Source organism: Cherax quadricarinatus, chromosome 61 (assembly GCF_038502225.1).
Source record: "Cherax quadricarinatus isolate ZL_2023a chromosome 61, ASM3850222v1, whole genome shotgun sequence".
In the NCBI taxonomy this organism is placed as follows: domain Eukaryota; kingdom Metazoa; phylum Arthropoda; class Malacostraca; order Decapoda; family Parastacidae; genus Cherax; species Cherax quadricarinatus.
The window spans coordinates 14,533,126-14,555,184 of NC_091352.1; the positions used below are offsets into that span (position 1 = coordinate 14,533,126).

Genomic DNA, 22,059 nt, shown 5'->3' on the forward strand with positions numbered 1-22,059 from the left:
AGTTTACTTACGTACAGATGTACATAAATACAATTACACAAATCATTACACATAGTAACAAGTGTACATTACCTTGGATACCCCTACCCCTCTTAAAAAGGTCGAAGTGTCTAACGCAAGCGACCCCTGTTTGCTGGCCCTGTACAGGAAAGCCTATAAGCCCCGCCTGCCTGGCGCAACAAGCCTGGATACAGCCTGGAACCGTGATATTAGGCTCAGGGTTAGTCAAAAAAATTAAGAGAGAAGTACAAGGAAGAATTATTGGAATCTAGTGACGGAGCGTAGTATAGGAGCTTCGTAGAGCGGGTGGTTACTGGCATGATCCTACAAGTAGAGCTCGACAGAGAGTCAAACATGACCTGATGAGGCTCTAAGCAGAGCCAAACACGACTCAATAAAGCTCTACACTGGGCCAAACACGACTCGATAAAGCTCTACACTTAGCCAAACACGACTCGATAAAGCTCTACACTGAGCCAAACACGACTCGATAAAGCTCTACACTGTGCCAAACACGACTCGATAAAGCTCTACACTGAGCTAAATATTATCTGATAAAGCTCTACATGATTTGATAAAAGTCTACACAGAGTGAAAAATGACCTGATAAAGCGGTATACAAATGACCTCGACGCAGGGCTAAAATGACCTCATTAAGCTTTACACACTGAAACAACCTGATTAAGCTCTATAAAGAGCCAAAACATAACTTAATCAAGCTCTACATAGAGCGAAACATGATTTGATGAAATTCTACACGGTGAAACACCACCAGATAAAGCTCTACACGGAGCATAAACATGACCGGGTAAAGCTCTACACAGTGCGAAAACATGACCGGGTAAAGCTCTACAGAGAGCGAGAATATGACAGGACAAAGCAATACATAGAGTGAAACGTGACTTAATAAAACTATACACAGAGCGAAATGCAACATCAGTACCACGGTATCCAGTACAGTACCCAGGACCTGTGTTGATGACAGCGCTCGTACAGCCTTGCAGGGAGAGGGAGAGAAAAATGCTTTCAAATGAGCTGATGTAGGTAACAGCTCTTAGCTTGCCAATAAAGTTAGGAATCCTTAACCTGTAAATAGCTTGTCAATAAAGCTAGGGATCCTTAACCTTGCCAAACCCTGTGTAAAGAGAGAGAGAGAGAGAGAGAGAGAGAGAGAGAGAGAGAGAGAGAGAGAGAGAGAGAGAGAGAGAGAGAGAGAATGTCAACAAAAACTCAGTGCTGACACCTGGGGAGCGAGCATGGAAATGAGCTTCAGGGAGGAAGGTAGGTAGATGGGGAGGAAGGTAGGTAGGTGGGGAAGGTAGGTAGGTGGGGAAGAAGGATGTGGGGAAAATGGACGGTTGCATAATAGGGCGTTTACAGGCAGGAAAAATTTTCTGAAGATTTTAATGTTTCAAGGCACAGAGTGATGGAGGAAGTGTTGGAGGGGTGACGGAGGGAGTGTTGGTGAGTGATACAGATAAGGTGATATAGAGAGTGATGGAGGAATTAAGGCAACACAAAATAAGGGACAATTTTTCGAAAATCTGTAATAGACTTAATTGGAGGCCATTGTTTACCATAAACTGTTGCAGTTTTTAAATGTAATATATATATATATATATATATATATATATATATATATATATATATATATATATATATATATATATATATATATATATATATATATATATATATGCAATAAGGTCACAGTAAACAGGTGATATCGCAATATGCAGAGCAACCACTGAAAAAATAGTGAAATTCCAAGCGCTTTCGTGACTTCTCATATTATCAAGGAACTATGATAAAGTGAGAAGTCACGAAAGCGCTTGGAATTTCAATATTTTTTCACAGCGGTTCTGCATATTGTGATATCACCTGTTTACTGTGATTTTATTGCATAATTATATATATATATATATATATATATATATATATATATATATATATATATATATATATATATATATATATATATATATATATATGTCGTGCCGAAGTAAAACTGATCAATTAGCAAGAACTTATTTAAAATTAAGTCCTTTCTAAAAATTTTCTCATATACGTTTAAGGATATATTTTTTCATTAATGTTGATGTAAAAATTTATAATTTTGCACCAAAAGGAACTTAGAAAACTTACCTAACCTTATTATAACAAGAACAATTTATTTTAGCCTAACCCAACTAAATATATTTTAGATTTGTTTACAGTAATTTAATACTAAACAAACACAGTGAAATATTTTTTTTTCGTTAGGTTCAGAATGATTTTGGCGAAATTATTGCATACACAAATTTTCACTCGTCCTATATGGCAAGATGAGCGTTACTATTTAAGCCAAGATCGCAAGTTCTGCCTATTCGGCACGACATACACACACACACACACACATATATATATATATATATATATATATATATATATATATATATATATATATATATATATATATATATATATATATATATATATATATATATATATATATATATATATATATATATATATATATAAGCAAAAACAACATGGGATCGAGTCCTGCGACTAGCCGAGGACTCGATCCCATGTTGTTTTGGCCCGCCTCATGGTGAGCAAAAAATCACATGACGCTCTAACCCACAGGACCACCAAATCCTACAAGAATCACGCACCCAGCTGACCTAGGTGTTTTACCGTGATCCGAGGACATACTGTGGTGTGGGTGAAATTAGCTCAGAGGCACTCAAACCACCATATGTCCTCGGATCACGGTGAAACACCTAGCTCAGCTGGGTGCGTGATTCTTGTAGGATTTGGTGGTCTTTTGGGTTAGAGCGTTATGTGATTTTCGCTCACCATGAGGAGAGCTAAAATATGGGTTCGACTCCTCGGCTAGTCGCAGTGTTATTGATTAAATACCACTCGTTCGTTACTCACAATGAAACACCTGTATGCTGCAAGTGACATTTTATTTTCACTGCTTTCTGCAGGACTGAAAACTTAGGACCATGGTTATTAAAAACTTGAAGAAATTATAGTTTTCAGGGCACTTGAGTCCCTGACCCTGGCTGAGTCCCTGACTCTGGCTGAGTCCCTGACTCTGGCTGAGTCCCTGACTCTGGCTGAGTCCCTGACTCTGGCTGACACTGATCTCTGGCTGAAGGAGACTCGAACCTACGAACCTTAGGACAAGGTACGCAGTGCTTTACCAATCTACCCACACTGGACCAATACCTTGGCGTGTAGCATGCCTAACCTTAGGACAAGGTACGCAGTGCTTTACCAATCTACCCACACTGGACCAATACCTTGGCGTGTAGCATGCGCTACTCGTTTGATCCAAGGCAGCCAGCTTTCAGGGAGAAGGCTTACAGCTTTTCATCTCATCCCCTGCATACATCAGCCTTACTAGAGATTTGAACAATGCAAGGAATTCGCGAGAGCATGCGAAATATACACAAACACTGATCTCTGGCTACACGCCATGCTACACGCCAAGGTATTGGTCCAGTGTGGGTAGATTGGTAAAGCACTGCGTACCTTGTCCTAAGGTTCGTAGGTTCGAGTCTCCTTCAGCCAGAGATCAGTGTTTATATATATATATATATATATATATATATTGTGTGTGTGAAAGCACACACAAAAGCAGAGTGATTTAAGAAAAACTTATGCCCATCAATGATTCCCTAACTTTTTTGCTATAACTGCGTAGAAATCACAACTGAAATAAGCATCTGACCAGCAACCTTCCCACTCATCCTTCACAATGAAGTCACTTTGTCATATCTGGAAAACTCAAGTCTGGCTCTCAGGTTTCCCCGAATCTCTTCAAACACATTACGTTGCTCACACTTTGTCTGAACGTCATTTCTCAAAAATCTCTTATCTCAACTTCGATCTAACGCGTTGACGCACACATTCCTGCATGATGCCCAAGCCCCTACCTCTCAAAGCCTCCTGTGCATCCTCCTCCACAGAGCTTTCCCTACATTTTCTTTCCAAACCTTGTTTATAATCCTCGGGGCCAGAATATACTTAAAAATCATTAATTTGAAGTAAAAGTTCCTAAACCTATAAATTTTAATAAACATTTCTTAAAAATTAATAAAGCCGTATGAAGAACATAAGAAAACATTACTGCATATGGAGACTCTTATCCATGGCGTTATCTTAACCTGCTGGAGCATTTCCTCATCACCATAACATCACATCAATAATTCATCTCCCGGAATTATAACTTTCTGACCCTCACGCAGTGTTTTAATTTTCACTCTCTATTCTCTGCATAATATTCACACCACACACTGATCTCAAGCGCTGCCTCCTACTACCTGGAATGTTGAAAGATCATGCCAGTGGTGGAACTACTTCCATCCATTCCAGTGGTGGTACCACTGTACTTTTTTAGTGTTCACAATTTTTTTGACGCCCAGTGACAAACTTTCTTTCTACAGACATCTCAACATTCCCATCCATCCTGCAGATGACCTTGTCTTTCGTAAACCAATTTACTGATACATCCATTCAAAAATATCTAAATACAGTCAATACCTTTATATTCCTTTCTCATAGCCTACCACATTATATATATATATATATATATATATATATATATATATATATATATATATATATATATATATATATATATATATATATATAGAGAGAGAGAGAGAGAGAGAGAGAGAGAGAGCGTGCCTAATAGGTAAAACTGGTCAATTAGCAAGAACTCATTTAAAATTAAGTCCTTTATAAAATTTTCTCTTATACGTTTAAAAATATATTTTTGTTCATCAATGTTAATGTAAAAATTTATAATTTTGCACCAAAAGAATCTTAGAAAACTTACCTAACTTTATTATAACAAGCGCTATTTATTTTAGCCTAATACAACTAAATATATTTTAGATACGTTTACAATAATTTAATACTAAACAAACACAGTGAAATATATTTTTTTCGTTGGGTTCAGGATGATTTTTGCGAAATTACTGCATACACAAATTTTCGCTTGTCTTATATGGCAAGATGAGCATTGCTATTTAAGCCAAAATCGCAAGTTTTACATATTCGGCACGACATTATATATATATATATATATATATATATATATATATATATATATATATATATATATATATATATATATATATATATATATATATATATATATATATATATATATATATATATATATATATATATATATATATATATATATATCCCACTGTGACAAACCGATTATGGAAAAAATAGCTAATACAATGCTCTCCAACGCCTCAGGAAAGGACAAAGCTCGTCTCCTGGCAGTGAAGGCACCACACTCAGATTTCCTGTTAGCTGTTCCCAATTCCTCCCTGGGCACTCGACTAGACCCACAGGCCATTCGGATTGGTGTTGCTCTTCGCCTAGCCGCCCCCATCCTCACCGAACATAGGTGTATTTGCGGCAGGGCGACATTTGATCAATTCGGACTTCATGGTCTCGTGTGTCACACAGCAGAAGTATGCCAGGCATGAGGAGGTCAATGACATCATAAAGAGAAACCTCGCCACAGCCCGTTGCCCAGCTCAACGGGAACCCCAAGTGCAGAGGTCTGACGGAAGTCAAAAGCGTCCTGATGGAGCCACTATGCTACCTTGGAAGGATGGAAAGCAGATTGCCTGGGACTACACCTGTGCCGCCACATTGGAAGACACCTACTTGCCATATTCCGTAGTGGAAGGGGGTGGAGCTGCCAGCCACAGGGAGACCCAGAAGATCCGCAAATATGAAGACCTTCCCCCTTGCTATAACTTCATCCCAAAAGGGTCGGAGACCCTTGGAGCATGGGGCAAGTGTGCTCTAAAGTTCCTCAAAGAGCTGGGTGAAAAGCTCATCATAGAAACCAAGGACCACAGGTCGACCAGCTTCCTCTTTCAGAGATTCAGTCTTGCGATCCAGAGAGGAAATGCCTGCAGCATTCTGGGCACGCGGTACCATATATATATATATATATATATATATATATATATATATATATATATATATATAATTATTGTACTCACGGAACAAGTGGTATTGATCAATAACAACACTGCACTAGCCTTGGAGTCGAACCCATGCTGTTTTGACCTGCCTCATGGTGAGAGAAAACGCATAACGCTTTAGACCACTAAAGCGTCATGCGTTTTCTCTCACCATGAGGTTAATTCCAACTTCATTAAATATACTGACGTTTTTCTAAGAGTATTCTTTTGTTGATTTACAGATATATATTTAATTTGAACTCGTGCCAGAAACAACGGGTAATTCATTTTAACCCAATTCTTCTAAACATAATGGAGATCAGTTTACATTTATTTAATAAAATTTATAATCAATGACATATTTTATTTTCGTCATGTTCAGACTAATTAACTCTGATTTATTGTATTAAAAATTTTTTACTCTGTTTATTCGGCACGACATATATATATATATATATATATATATATATATATATATATATATATATATATATATATATATATATATAATGTTAGATATTTATGAAAAGTTAGATAAACAAGGGAGGTTGTTTCTCCTGCGGGAGGCCGAGTTCAGTGTTCCTGTAGTAGTACTGAGAGGAGGTGTGGCAGGGGATGGCACTGCCCTCCTGCAGGCAGGTCATCTCCCTCTGGTCGAACATGCTCCCGTCATTACACATGAAGCTGTGGAAAGAAAATTATTTTCATCACTCAGTTTCGTAAGTTACATGGAAGTGTAACATGCGGCCTTGCTGACTGCATACTGCATACTCTTGGATCAAGAGCCTCATTAGCTTCAAAACCTTACTTTTGTAAGGGTGAAGCATAAAGAGTACTTGGTAATTAGCCAGCACTAGAACTGACCAAGTACACGGCTACTCACTGATAAATGCAGGTATCAAGAGGTCTTCTCTTGTCAGGAAATTGTCAAAAGAACTTTATATGTCAGACTTGAGTCAAAAGGTCTTTTTGTTTTGTCATATAGGTATCGAGGGATCTTCAGTATTGGTATTAAGTCAAGAGGTCATCATCTTTATTTGTAATTAGTCTAAATGTATTCGCCTATACTAGTATTGGTTCAAAAGGCCCTTACCTGTGCTAATAATATATAAGGAAGTCCTCACCTATACTAGTAATGTATGAGAATGTCCTCACCTGTGCTAGTAATGAGTGAGGATGTCTAAACCTGTATTGGATATCCTCACCTGTATTGGTAAGTCTCGATGCGACCACTGGCAAAGTGAGCTGGGTAGCATACATGGAAGACTCTGCAGGAGTTCTCTTGATCAGCGTAGTAACCGTAGGGCTGGTCAGTGCAGCTGAAGGTGCTGGTGATGTCTCCCAGCAAGAGTCTGGCCCCAGAGGACAGGTTCAGTGGTTCCAGAATACCATTTAGTTGCTCCAGATCATCACTGGAGCGTAGCAGATGAGTTCCTTCTCTCGGGAAGTCAGATGAGACCAGGTAACCTTGAACGACCCGTGTTCTTGTGCCCTGCTGGTATTGGCTAAGCTGCGTCTGTGACTGAAAGGGTGTGGAATCTTGCTTTATGTTAAATTGTTGGCTGAGCCTGAATTGAGGTTTCGAACTGCTGCCAGCATAATGGAATCCACTTCCACTCACAGTTATTTTGCTAGATTCCTGTTGAATGTCGCCGAGCCCTTCCCGAAATGCTACTGTGCCTTGCTGGAATCCGTTTAAGCTTTGTCGATTTCTGTCGAGGATGCTTTGAGTGACTCCTGACGTTTGTCCTTGTTCAATTCCGTCGGAATGTTCCTGGGTGCTAACCAGTTTCGGTTGAGAATCACTGAAGCTTTCCTGGAATCCGTCTAGGCCATCCTGGGACCTAGTAACTGCTGTTTGTGATATTCTGGAGACTTGCTGAAAATCCACAGGTCCTTGACGGGCACCGGAATGCTGTTGATCTCTTAAACCTTGTTGGGAACTATCATAAAACTTCTCAGAGCTTTTAAACTCCTGAAGCCCATTTAAATCTTGCTGGACCGAATCTTGTCCTTGCTGAGACCGGGTGATCGGCTCCTGGGAACGTCTGAGATCCTGCCGGAACAAATCACGTCCTTGCTGAAACCTGGTGATCGACTCCTGTGAACTTCTGGAATCCTGCTGGAATGAATCACGATATTGCTGAGACCTAGTGATCGGCTCCTGGGAGCTTCTGGGATCCTGCTGAAATGAATCACCTCCTTGCTGAGTGCCGGAGAACGGCTGTTGGGAACCAGTGTTACTCTGCTGGAAGTTATCGCTTCCTTTCTGAGAACTGGCGAATTGCTGCTGAGCCTCTTTGAAACCCTGCTGGATCTTGTCCCTCTCTTGTTGGGAGATGCTGGAACTCTGGACGTTTTCATGTCCCAGCTGCGAACTGCTCATTGGCTGCTGGAAGTCATTAGGTCCCTGCTGGACGTTCGTTTTTTGATGCGAGTTTATGAATGGCTGCTGAAAGTTACTGGAAATTTGCTGAAAGCCGTCTGGTCCTCTCTGGGAGTTAGTGAATGGTTGCGTCAGGCCATCTGAACCTTTATGACAGTTATTATCTTTTTGTTGAGAGCCGCTGAGTTCCTTCTGGAAGGTAGATGAACCTTGCTGAACTGTAACTGTGATTGGAAGACCACTGGAACCCTGCTGGAAATCATGTTCTTCCAATGGCTTATGGCCCAGCGGCTGTAAGGCATTGGAATCGTGCTTATCTTTATTCGAGGCAGATTTAGGGCCGGTAAAGGGTCCTAGAAGACCTACAGAAGTTTGCTGTAAGATGGAGCTCAACGGATATACTTGATGGCTACCAAATACCTGGTGATAGCTGATCCCTGGCCTATGTCTTGAACCTGGGTCGTCTTGTTTGAGTTTTAAAACGGCATTCTTCAAGCCAGCATGAAGAACCAATTCTGATGGATGACCAAGGAACGTCACCTCGCCGCCATATCCATTTGTCGGTAAATGCTGGGCGCTGGTCGTGGCCAACACAACACCTGAGGAGGCACACACAAGCCATTCGTATATAAACACACAATTAGCGCGTCATGGTAAAAATAAACCGAGAGAATATTTTAATGTTTTACTTTACTTTGAGAATGCCAGTGAAGGGTAAATGAAGAATTTTTTTTAGTAGAGATTCTAAACTAGAACCTCTGCTAAAAAACTCACTCTCTCTCTCTCATAATATATATATATATATATATATATATATATATATATATATATATATATATATATATATATATATATATATATATATATATATATATGCAAAACAACCACTCTGAAAGAATAGAGAAATTCCAAGCGCTTTCGTGACTACTCACATAGTTCCTTGATAATGTGAGTAGTCACGAAAGCGCTTGGAATTTCTCTATTCTTTCAGAGTGGTTGTTTTGCATATTTTGAAATCACCTGTTTACTGTGATCTTATTGCATATATATATATATATATATATATATATATATATATATATATATATATATATATATATATATATATATATTGAACCATTTATTCACCACTAATTAGAAATTAAGTCTACATCAAGACTTCTTCAAATCAGAAAACATCGCATAAAAATAGATTTTGAGCCATGTTAAAGCAAAGTAATACAAATAAACAGATAATTGAGCACTACATATATAATAACCGAGCGTTCATTAATACACAGGGAAGGTGGTTGTTTCTCTGACGGTGTAGAGAGACTACTGTAGCCAGCTCAGTGGTGATGGATCAACTGGACAACACAGACACAGAACTCACATCTACAGTGTAGTCTGAGGCTTCACAATGTTAGTGTATGGCGCTAAATAGTGGTTTACCTAATGATCTTTTTGCCCTAATATATCTTGCTAACAGATTTTTCTATGTCGTTGATGTCAGCTAGGCCTGTATGACTTGTACTTGTAGAAATAAAGATATTATTATAAAGATGAGGATCCCGCAGCTGACGCTGACTCGCCATACGTAGTATTACAGCTCTGGTAATTACATTTGTAAACTAGAGAGGACTGTAGGTGAACAGGTATGACATCCTCTTGTATGGTGTATTAAGGCTTGAATACAATCATGTAAACTGTTGATAAAATTCTTTTAACAATTTTGTTAGGCTATGTTTTCCAAGTAGAGATATTTTTTGTCTGAAAATTATTGGGGAATAGAGAACTGTTGTTAACAATATTTGTTGGTGATGGAGGATTTAATAACATATGTGGCTGTGTACACAGTCTATGAAATATTTGCTAAAACAATTGGGAAAAAGGTTGCCTCGAATAAATTCAAATTCGGAATGGAGGTTGAAATACTACGAATATAATGAAAAACTTTAGTAGTTAATGGGGTTATTAAATTTCGTTTATACTGGACAGGAATAAACGAAGAGGATATGGATTTTTTTTTACATGATTTCCTAAATGTAGAACATGTAAATGAATATAATAACTGTGTAATAAAATATGCTGATTTGACCCTTTCGAAAAATTTCGAGTGAAGGTGTAGAAGATCTGCGGAATGACGCCGGGGAGACGCCATATTGAATTTAATGTGTGAACACTGGACTGAGTTTTGCAATATGATCGTGCGTTCTCGAAAGTCAATTAGGGTTTTTCGGCCTGAATTTGTAACTAGGAACCTGTGTTAATTGTCCTGCTGAAGAATTGGGACAGGAAATATGTAGGACCTCAAGAATTACGTGTGGATTGCAGAAGATAAGTGATATGAACATCACTCATAGGGAAGTGCACCATTAGTCCTTGCATTTAGATCTCTAGCTGGCCAGTGTAGGGTCTAGGTGTTAGGCAGGTGTTGTGGTGTGATCCATCTACAGTAATTAAATGGTAAATGTTAATACCAATTATATTCTGTGTACCCAACAAGTCTAATTATATACAGTTCACAACTTTAATTTACCAGAGTAGCTGGTTTTAATATTACAATATTAATTTAATGTCAGATCTAGCGTTTTGTGAGAGTGGTAGGGAGAGGCAACGAGGGGGTTACAATTCAGCTACCTGCTGTGACTTAAGTCCCATATACCTCACCAGGTAATAATTCAGGTAATGCCCTGTAAGCCTCCTGCAGGTGATTTGCTCACATAATAATAATAATAATAAAAAAATATCACAGAGGATTTTGTACCTAAGCTTATGGATGCTGGTTTAACTATACTATACTCTTTTATACCAATCAATTATAAACGAAATTTGAAACCTTCATTAACTACACATCTCGGTGTACATGCATCTGAGAAATGCATACCTATCGGTGTAAGTACACTCAGATATACATAATTATCAGTGTGCAAAACAACCATTGTGAAAAAAATGAAATTCTAAGTGCTTTCTTGATTTCTCATATTATCACAGTTCCTTGATAATGCGAAAAATCACGAAAGCGTTTGGAAGTTCACTATTTTTTATAGTGGTTGTTTTGAATATTGTGATATCACCTGTTTACTGTGATCTTATTGCACTTCTCAACTATGTGACCTGTGTCGTCAATGGTTAATGAGGTTTAAAGCCTATCTACTACACGGTAAACTTTTACCAAAAATAGGGATTAGAGTAATTTCTCAGCTCACATACGCTGAGAGAAATGCTCTTCTAGGTATATGTATCCCGTAGTCAAAAACTTACATATTAGAAGGAGCGTCATGGTGTACACCACATCACAGCTACTGAAGAAATGACTGCTTGCGAGCAGGAGGCGATCGACGAATAGGAGGCCTTGTTGGAGTGACGTCACTAGGTGTTGGTGGTGTTGGAGCTGCTGATGCAGAAGTGTTGATTAGATCCTTGGTAAATTTGAGTATTTCTTCCGAAGGTGGAGATGCTGGGAATATAAATGATGGCATATTATTTAGTGCAAATAACTCGTTGATGGTAGAGTTAAAAGATCCAGGTACAGCCATATTCTGCATGTGAGCGTATAGTAGACAGTAGTGGATCTTGGTTACGTCACAAGCTGGAGGAGTGATGATGGTGGAGGCTGGCTGAGTAGTAGCTTGAAGTAATTTCGTAGTATTAGCTTGGATCTTTGCAATTGCTGCATACGTTGGTGTGTTGCTAGTAGGTTTTTTCTTTGCTGCTTCTTGTGTTTTCTTCACAATATCCTTACGTGTAGGACATTTTGCTGCCAGTGTATGGTGGTCGTTACTTTTACAGTTTAAGCACGATGGTTGTGGTGGAGTAGCAATGCATAGCAGTAGAGGGTGTTTTTATACCCTCTGGTCCCCGTGGGTGCCACCTAGTGGATATCCACTGAGACACACTTCTCATGTGTCTATCATGAGATACATACACTTCTCGTGAGTATATCTACAGACGTACACATCTCTCGTGCATATATTCTCAGATACTCACACCTCTCGTGTGTATATCCACACATTTCTCATCTCATGCACATATTTACAGACATGCACACACGTCTTGTATTTCCGCAGAGATGCACACCTATCGTGTGTGCCGCTACTCGCTTCAGTGTATATATATATATATATATATATATATATATATATATATATATATATATATATATATATATATATATAGATATATATATATATATGAAAGGAATTCGCAAGAGCAGGCGAAATATACACAAACACTGATCTCTGGCTGAAAGCTGGCTGCCTTGGATCAAAGTCTAGGGCAAGCTGGACTCCAAGGTATTGTCCAGGTGGGTAGATTGGTAAAGCACTGCGTACCTTGTTCCAAGGTTCGTAGGTTCGAGTCTCCTTCAGCCAGAGATCAGTGTTTATATATATATATATATATATATATATATATATATATATATATATATATATATATATATATATATATATATATATCTATCTAAGAGTATATACACTTCAAGCTATACAGTTATCTGTATATATAACATAGAAACAAGTGTATATGTCTATGTGCTCAAACTTCTCGGCGAGTATATACAGAGTTATATTTGTGAATATCAAAATGGTGTACAATACCGACAGGTTGGTAGGTAAGACATGTCTCCAAACTGTCGCTTGATCTTCAGATAGTTCCAGAATGAAGCAGAACTTCTCCAGGCTGAGGGACTGACAACCTCAAATCTACGACTTCAAGGGTGATGGACTGATAACATCGTCTTCACATCTCTGCTGCTCCTGCCTACTTTCTGTACTCGACTGAAGAAGTCTACTGTGTAAGCGAAACGTTTCGGAATAAAGTTGCTTAACTGTTGCCTATGTGTCTTACCTACCAACCTGAGATACATTTATATACACAGATAAACACATCCGGATGTATATTCGCAAACATATCTGTTTGTATTTTGTGTATTTACAATATACAATTTTAGCTGCAGTTTGTATATTTTGTATACTATTAGATAATGGTTCGTATTATCTAATCCATGGGAAAGCGCTAGCCCCGTTGGGGTCATGCATCGCCTGGGACAATGAGAGGCGATCAGTCTTGATCCGAGGAAGGGAAGTGTAGAGCCACTTCCTTGGATGAAGAGCTTCTCAGCAGTGTTGAAAAGTTTAGGCGTCAGATCTAGCTCGTAGATTCCTAGGTGCAAGGCCTAGGAGCCGCCGTTACGTGTCAGGCCTAGGAGCCACCACTAGGTGCCAGGCCTAGGAACCATGTCATGTTGCTCCTGCTTGGGTAATTACCCTATAATTAGACATACCTTCCAGGCTGGGAATTTCATTAAGCTGTGAGATGGACCAGTCATTACACCAGACCCAGCAGTGCGGCAGTGACTGTAGCAGTGACTGTGGTAGTGACGACAGCAGTGATTGTAGTAGTGACTATAGCAGTGACTGTAGCAGTGACTGTAGCAGTGACGATAGCAGTGACTGGAGCAGTGACGGTAGCAATGACGGTAGCAGTGATGGTAGCAATGGCGGTAGCAGTGACTGTAGCAGTGACTGTAGCAGTAACTAGCAGTGACTAGCAGTGACTGTAGCAGTGACTGTAGCAGTGACTGTAGCAGTGACTGTAGCAGTGACTGTAGCAGTGACTGTAGCAGTGACTGTAGCAGTGACTGTAGCAGTGACTGTAGCAGTGACTGTAGCAGTGACTGTAGCAGTGACTGTAGCAGTGACTCATACTGCTACATACAAGGAGGGTTTTCCCTCATATTGCTACATACAAGGTTTCCCCCTCATATTGCTACATACAAGGTTTCCCCCTCATATTGCTTTATAGTAGGAGGTCTTTCCCTTCATACTCCTTTACAGAGGAAGATTTTCCTGTCATACTCCATCACACAGGGAGGTTTCCGTGCCAAGCCCTCAGTTTAACTGGGAGGCTTCCGTAGAGGGGCGACGATATCACCAAGCATTCCACTATTGGGTCAGTAGCTACGATAGTTTTAAGAGTTTTCTTCAAGCAGGGCTGGAACCGCGTTTATATTGGAAATTATATTTTCAGGATGGTATATTACACACACACACACACAAACACACACACACACACACACACACACACACACACACACACACACACACACACACACACACACACACACACACACACACACACACACACTGATGTAGTGGAGGCAGGATCCATACAAGACTTTAAGAAAATACGATTAAGCTTATAGAACAGGGAGAGTGAACCTAGTAGCGACCAACGAAGAGGCGGGGCCAGGAGCTGAGACACGAACCTTGCAGCCACAAATAGGTGAGTATACACACGCACACACACAGGGTTAGTATAATTTATAAGGGCATCTTGAAACAAAAAATGTATTTAAAGAATGGTTAGCAAACCTCTTTAAATGAGTTTGCGTCGAAAGTCTAAGTAACAGCTTATATACTGTATAGTGGGACATACCTGATAACATATACATAAACAACGTTCAATGGGTCAGGGTTTCTAATCGTTACCATAAATTTTAGTCAAGAGATATGGAAGGAAGTGCAGAAAAAGTAACGTGAATAGCAGCGGAGCCATCGATACGGAGAACATTGTGTTAACATGCGTGGTCCTGGAGTCTTCAAGCCAGTCTTGGACCGGGCCGTGAGGGCGATGACCCCCCGGGAGACACTGCGGATAACTTAACCTTCAACAAGTTGATGTAGGAAATATTGATGGATCTGAATTATAAGTTTTCAGGAGGAAACTTTTAATTCAGTTTCTGCAATAAATAAAAGCTCAACCAGGATGTGATGGCTGTGCTGGCCTGCGTGCTGCGGATAGCAACAGTCTGCATGAACAGACCGGTTAACGGGAAAGTCTGGCCTCAGGTCTTGTTGCACATAGTTTGAGAAGCGTAATATATCTCAGCATTGATTACTACAACATTCTGAGTCTGATACCGATCTGTGTATATCCGTAGTGTTTATTGCAATGTTTAAAAATGTGAGAACAGAGCTGGTAGTGTATGTTGCAACTCCTGTAAACGTGCAACTTTATATAATACAATAAACTCTGAAGACGGGATGTCACAAGCATAGTTCTGCTTCTTCTAGTAACAAGTAAGTACAGACAGGTAGTGACATAACTACGCACAAGGTAACAAGTATAACAGGTATCACAAGGCCATTCTCAAACACTTCTTACGTAACCATCACACACAACCAACCTCGTAGGAGTAATATATATATATATATATATATATATATATATATATATATATATATAATATATAAATATATATATATATATATATATATATACACACACACACACACACACACACACACACACAGGGAGAGAGAGAGAGATGCCACCTCTGGAACTGTCCTGGAGACCCTCATCCTCAGAGAAAAGAATAAACTTACTTTAGGGAAAGCTCAAGGTTCTCCCTGGAGCTGTTTGAATATTGTCTTCTTCTACCACTTCCTATATTATATATTCTATGTAGATTTTATTTAAAGATAAAATACATTGACAAAAATACAATAGGGAGTAGAACAACATAGATAACATCTCAGAGCCTGCATCTCGAATACTTCGTCCAGCTCCCCGGCGGTGGGCCGCGTGCCCAGAATGCTACAGGCATTTTCCCTTTGGATCGCAACACTGAGTCTCTGAAAGAGGAAGCTGGCCACTCCGTGAGCATTGGTTTCTGTGATGAGTTTTTCTCCCAGCACACTTGCGCCATGCTCCAAGGGTCTCCGACCCCACTGGGATGAAGTTACAACAAGGGGGCAGGCCTTCATATTGCGGGTCTTCTGGGTCTCCCTGTAGCTGGTGGTTCCACCCTCTTCAGCTTCAGAGCAGTCCCAGGCAATCTGCTTACTATCCTTCCAGGGTAACATAGTGGCTCCATCAGGACGCTTTTGACTTCCGTCAGACTTCTGTACTTGGGGTTCCCGTTGAGCTGGGCAACGGGCTGTGGCGAGGCTTCTCTTTATGATGTCGTTGACCTCATGTCTAGCATACTTTCCTTCTGTGTGACACAAGAGACCATGTAGTCCGAATTGATCAGCCGTCGACCTGCCGCAAAAACACTTATGTTCGGTGAGGATGGGGCGGCTAGGCGAAGAGCAACACCAATCCGAATGTCCTGTGGGTCGAGTCGAGTGCCCAGGGAAGAATTAGGAACAGCTAAAAGGAAATCTCCTGAATGTCGTGCCTTCACCGCTAGGAGCATGAGCTTTGATGAAAGTTAAGACACATGTGCAACTTCTGGTTGTCTTGTAGACGTTTCGCCATCCAGTGGCTTTATCAGTACAGGTTCTAGGACATAATTAGAAGACAATCGCACTATATACAAAAGATGAGGTAATCAGTCCCTCAGTGACTATGTCCTCGTCTGCTACACGTCCCTATCCACTGACGCCTATATAACCGCCAGTCTCCTTGCCTTTGCTCCAGAATCTCTACTACCACGGTGCTCTCAACACCAAGTCCATGGCTGAGGGACTGATTGCCTCATTTTTTTGTATATAGTTCTACTGTCTTCTAATTATATCCTAGAATATGTATTGATAAAGCCACTGGATGGCTAAACGTCTACAATAAAAATAACCAGATGTTGCACATATGTCTTAACTTTCATCTTGTCGGTATTGTATACCTTTCTTGCACGAGATGAGCTTTGTCCTTTCCTGAAGTGTTGGTGAGCATTCTGTTGGTGATTTTTTTCCATGATCGGTTTGTCCCAGTGGGACTGTTTGTGCTCTTTGGGAGGAGTTGGTCTACTGGAGGAGTTTGCAAGAGTGTCCCACCTCATGGCTGCTTCAATGAATCTAGGGTCTTGAGCTCCTACCGCACCTCTCAAGCGTTCGGGGACAATCTCCTTCACTAGTCCACTGGAAGCCAAACACGAGGCCAGAAATGCAAGTAAAGCTACCTGCGTTGCTTTGCGCACCCCTATACCTCCCAGTCGCACTGGGAGGGTTGTCTGATCCCATTGCTGATCTTTCAGTGACAGATTCAGTGCCTTCTTAAAGATTGATCTCAGGAGTGAGTCATATTCGTTGAGTGTTGGGTTGTCAAAAGAGAGTGCGAACCTCAGGAAGTGAGTCTTGGCAGAGTAAGACACCTTGTGAGGAGATACAGGGCATCATGGGGATCAAGATCCTTTATTCTCTCCTCCAGTTATTCAGGTCATTCAGTTTGTCCTTGAGGACTAAGTCGATGACCTGATGACCCAACGGTGCTGGGTCATAAAAAATCTGTGTCGTGAGCACTTGTAAATGGTAAAAGAAAATCCACATACAAACAAAGGTAGGAGACTGGTTAAGCATTTGTTTTCATCCGGGTCTGATATCCTGCCAAGGAAGAAGTGCCAAGAACTACAAAAATTACAAATCTGAATAGTGGTTGCTGTGTAAGGAGACAGACAGGAGGTTGCCAACTTCTATAGAGGTCGGGGCTTGAGTAAATGATGTCTTAAGGGCTGAGGAAGGATGTGTCAAACTGTTGTGTCTGATTCAGTTTGGAAATCATATGTACTTGAATGTGGTCTTGGCAACTGAATCCTTCTCAAATACTGATGTAGGCCATTTGATCCATAGACTCTGCTTATGTGTTCCTCTTGGAAGTTTCTTCCATTTTCCACAGTGTGTTATCCACACACGTGTGTGTAACCACTTTACTGTGTGGTTACAAGATTTTATATGTTGAAAACTGGCGGAACTCTCCTGTGTGTTTCTAACTGGTCGTTTATGTTATGTTCAGTTTTTCTCTAGCAGTGAGACCACCACCAGTCTGACCCACGTCAACCCCGCAGCCGCTGCGTGGTATAGAGGCAGTACCACAGAGCTTTCAGAGTTGTGTGGAGTCCAGCACATTACTACCAGGGCTGTATAGAGCTCAGCAAATCGCTACCAGGGCTATATAGAGCCCATCACCACTTACCTACCAGGTGTGCAGAGAGCCTAGCACCACATTTCTACCCAGACTGCTCCATCAGGGCTGTATAGAGCTTAGGGGCACATCTCTACCAGTGTTGTACAGAGCCCAACAGTTCTAAGAGGGATGTACAGGCCCAGCACCTCATAAATAATGATGGTCACACGTGATTTATAGTGGCGTGCAACACCCCATTCATGTTGTCATGACTCACTACACTCATCACCTTCCATATAAATGACTCTCTTTACTACGGTGTTACAGTTGGTATTGCTTTGTTTACTACGGGGAACAGTTGGTAGTACTGCCTACTACGGGAAACAGATGATATTACTGTTTATTAGGCGGCACAGTTGGCATTCCTGTTTACTATTGGGAACAGTTGGTATTACTGTTAACTATAGGAACAATTGGCATTACTGTTTACTTTGGGGTACACTTGGTATTACTGTTTACTATGCAATACAGCTAGTATTACTGTGTTTATAACAGGGAACTGTTCGTATTATTTATTACGGGCAACAGTCGGTATTACTGTTTACTATAGGAACGGTATTACTCTTTACAGTGCGGTACAGCTCATATTACTGTTTACTACAGGGAACAGTTGGTATTAACGTTTACTACGGTGAAAAGGTGGTAATGCTGTTTACTGTTGTGAATAGTTGGTATTACTGTTTACTACGGTGAATTCTGTTTATTACGGTACAGTTGGTATAACTCTTTACTACGGTACAATTACTATTACTATTTACTACGGTGCAGTTGGTATTACTGTTTACTACGGTACAGCTGGTATTGCTGTTTACCACAGTTCAGTTGGTATAACTACTACGGTACAGCTGGTATTACTATTTACTACGGTACAGTTGATGTAACTGTTTACTGCGGTACAGTTATTACTGTTTACTACAGTATAGTTGGTATTACTGTTTACTACAGTATAGTTGGTATTACTGTTTACTACGGTACAGTTGGTATTACTGTTTACTACGGTACAGTTGGTATTGCTGTTTGCTATAGTACAGTTAGCTATCACGTTTTACTACGGTACAGTGGATATTACTGTTTATTACGGTAAGCAGCTGGTATTAGTTTACAACGGTATAGTTGGTATTATTGTTTATCACAGTACAGTTGGTATTACTGTTTACCACGGTAAACAGCTGGTATGTAGATAAATGGTTCAGAGAACCGACAAGTTGATAAATTCGACACATGTGCAACACTTGGGTATCTTTGAGGAAACGTTTCGCCACACAGTGGCTTCATCAGTCCATACAAAGGAGAACGGGGAAGAACAGGAGGAGTTTGAGGTAATCAGTCCCTCAGCCTTGAGTCGATGTGGTCAGTCCATCAATCTAGAAAAGAATACAGCATATGTGGGAAGACATAGCTTATATACCGTAGGACAAATGTGATACCGCTTACGACTGCTGCAGCTCTCCTGCCTACGGTATATAAGCTATGTCTTCGCACATATGCTGTATTCTTTTCTAGATTGATGGACTGACAACATCGACTCAAGGCTGAGGGACTGATTACCTCAAACTCCTCCTGTTCTTCCCCGTTCTCCTTTATATGGACTGATGAAGCCACTGTGTGGTGAAACGTTTCCTCAATAAAGATACCCAAGTGTTGCACATGTGTCTAATTTATCAAACAGCTGATATGCCTGTAGTTTTACCCGAGTGAAAAGCTCGAAAAAAATGTATAATTTTTTTGAAAGCATTACCAGCATTTATTTTATTTAGGTTTTACTCACGCTAATCTATACAATTTTATTATTTAAAATTTTCTCATTAATTCACATTTTATCTTTCATTCAATTTCATTTTTAATATGTGTATAATACAGAGCAGAGGCGGCGTCTGCAACACTCTGACAGAGGCGGCGTCTGCAACACTGACAGAGGCGGCGTCTGCAACACTGACAGAGGCGGCGTCTGCAACACTGACAGAGGCGGCGTCTGCAACACTCTGACAGAGGCGGCGTCTGCAACACTGACAGAGGCGGCGTCTGCAACACTGACAGAGGCGGCGTCTGCAACACTCTGACAGAGGCGGCGTCTGCAACACTGACAGAGGCGGCGTCTGCAACACTCTGACAGAGGCGGCGTCTGCAACACTGACAGAGGCGGCGTCTGCAACACTGACAGAGGCGGCGTCTGCAACACTCTGACAGAGGCGGCGTCTGCAACACTCTGACAGAGGCGGCGTCTACAACACTCTGACAGAGGCGGCGTCTGCAACACTCTGACAGAGGCGGCGTCTGCAACACTGACAGAGGCGGCGTCTGCAACACTCTGACAGAGGCGGCGACTGCAACACTCTGACAGAGGCGGCGTCTGCAACACTCTGACAGAGGCGGCGTCTGCAACACTCTGACAGAGGCGGCGACTGCAACACTCTGACAGAGGCGGCGTCTGCAACACTCTGACAGAGGCGGCGTCTGCAACACTCTGACAGAGGCGGCGTCTGCAACACTCTGACAGAGGCGGCGTCTGCAACACTCTGACAGAGGCGGCGTCTGCAACACTGACAGAGGCGGCGTCTGCAACACTCTGACAGAGGCGGCGTCTGCAACACTCTGACAGAGGCGGCGTCTGCAACACTCTGACAGAGGCGGCGTCTGCAACACTCTGACAGAGGCGGCGTCTGCAACACTCTGACAGAGGCGGCGTCTGCAACACTCTGACAGAGGCGGCGTCTGCAACACTCTGACAGAGGCGGCGTCTGCTACACTCAGAGACGGCGTGCAACACTCTGACAGAGGCGGCGTCTGCAACACTCTGACAGAGGCGGCGTCTGCAACACTCTGACAGAGGCGGCGTCTGCAACACTCTGACAGAGGCGGCGTCTGCAACACTCTGACAGAGGCGGCGTCTGCAACACTCTGACAGAGGCGGCGTCTGCAACACTCTGACAGAGGCGGCGTCTGCAACACTCTGACAGAGGCGGCGTCTGACACAGAGGCGGCGTCTGCAACACTCTGACAGAGGCGGCGTCTGCAACACTCTGACAGAGGCGGCGTCTGCAACACTCTGACAGAGGCGGCGTCTGCAACACTCTGACAGAGGCGGCGTCTGCAACACTCTGACAGAGGCGGCGTCTGCAACACTCTGACAGAGGCGGCGTCTGCAACACTGCAACACTCTGACAGAGGCGGCGTGCAACACTCTGACAGAGGCGGCGTCTGCACACTCTGACAGAGGCGGCGTCTGCAACACTCTGACAGAGGCGGCGTCTGCAACACTCTGACAGAGGGACAGAGGCGGCGTCTGCAACACTCTGACAGAGGCGGCGTCTGCAACACTCTGACAGAGGCGGCGTCTGCAACACTCTGACAGAGGCGGCGTCTGCAACACTCTGACAGAGGCGGCGTCTGCAACACTCTGACAGAGGCGGCGTCTGCAACACTCTGACAGAGGCGGCGTCTGCAACACTCTGACAGAGGCGGCGTCTGCAACACTCTGACAGAGGCGGCGTCTGCAACACTCTGACAGAGGCGGCGTCTGCAACACTCTGACAGAGGCGGCGACTGCAACACTCTGACAGAGGCGGCGACTGCAACACTCTGACAGAGGCGGCGACTGCAACACTCTGACAGAGGCGGCGTCTGCAACACTCTGACAGAGGCGGCGACTGCAACACTCTGACAGAGGCGGCGACTGCAACACTCTGACAGAGGCGGCGACTGCAACACTCTGACAGAGGCGGCGTCTGCAACACTCTGACAGAGGCGGCGTCTGCAACACTCTGACACCAAGATGTTACTCAAAATGGTTTG

General features: G+C 42.0%; 1 protein-coding gene across 1 annotated transcript; it reads right to left on the minus strand.

The window, feature by feature from the left end:
• Positions 1–6,485: 6,485 nt before the first annotated feature.
• LOC128699324 (uncharacterized) lies at positions 6,486–11,676 on the minus strand. The gene is made up of 3 exons (XM_053791944.2): positions 11,623–11,676; positions 7,199–8,978; positions 6,486–6,677 (listed from the first exon to the last, which is right to left on the minus strand). The coding sequence occupies exons 1-3, from the start codon at positions 11,639–11,641 to the stop codon at positions 6,524–6,526; spliced, it is 1,953 nt and encodes a 650-aa protein (XP_053647919.2). The 5' UTR covers positions 11,642–11,676; the 3' UTR covers positions 6,486–6,523.
• Positions 11,677–22,059: the final 10,383 nt, after the last annotated feature.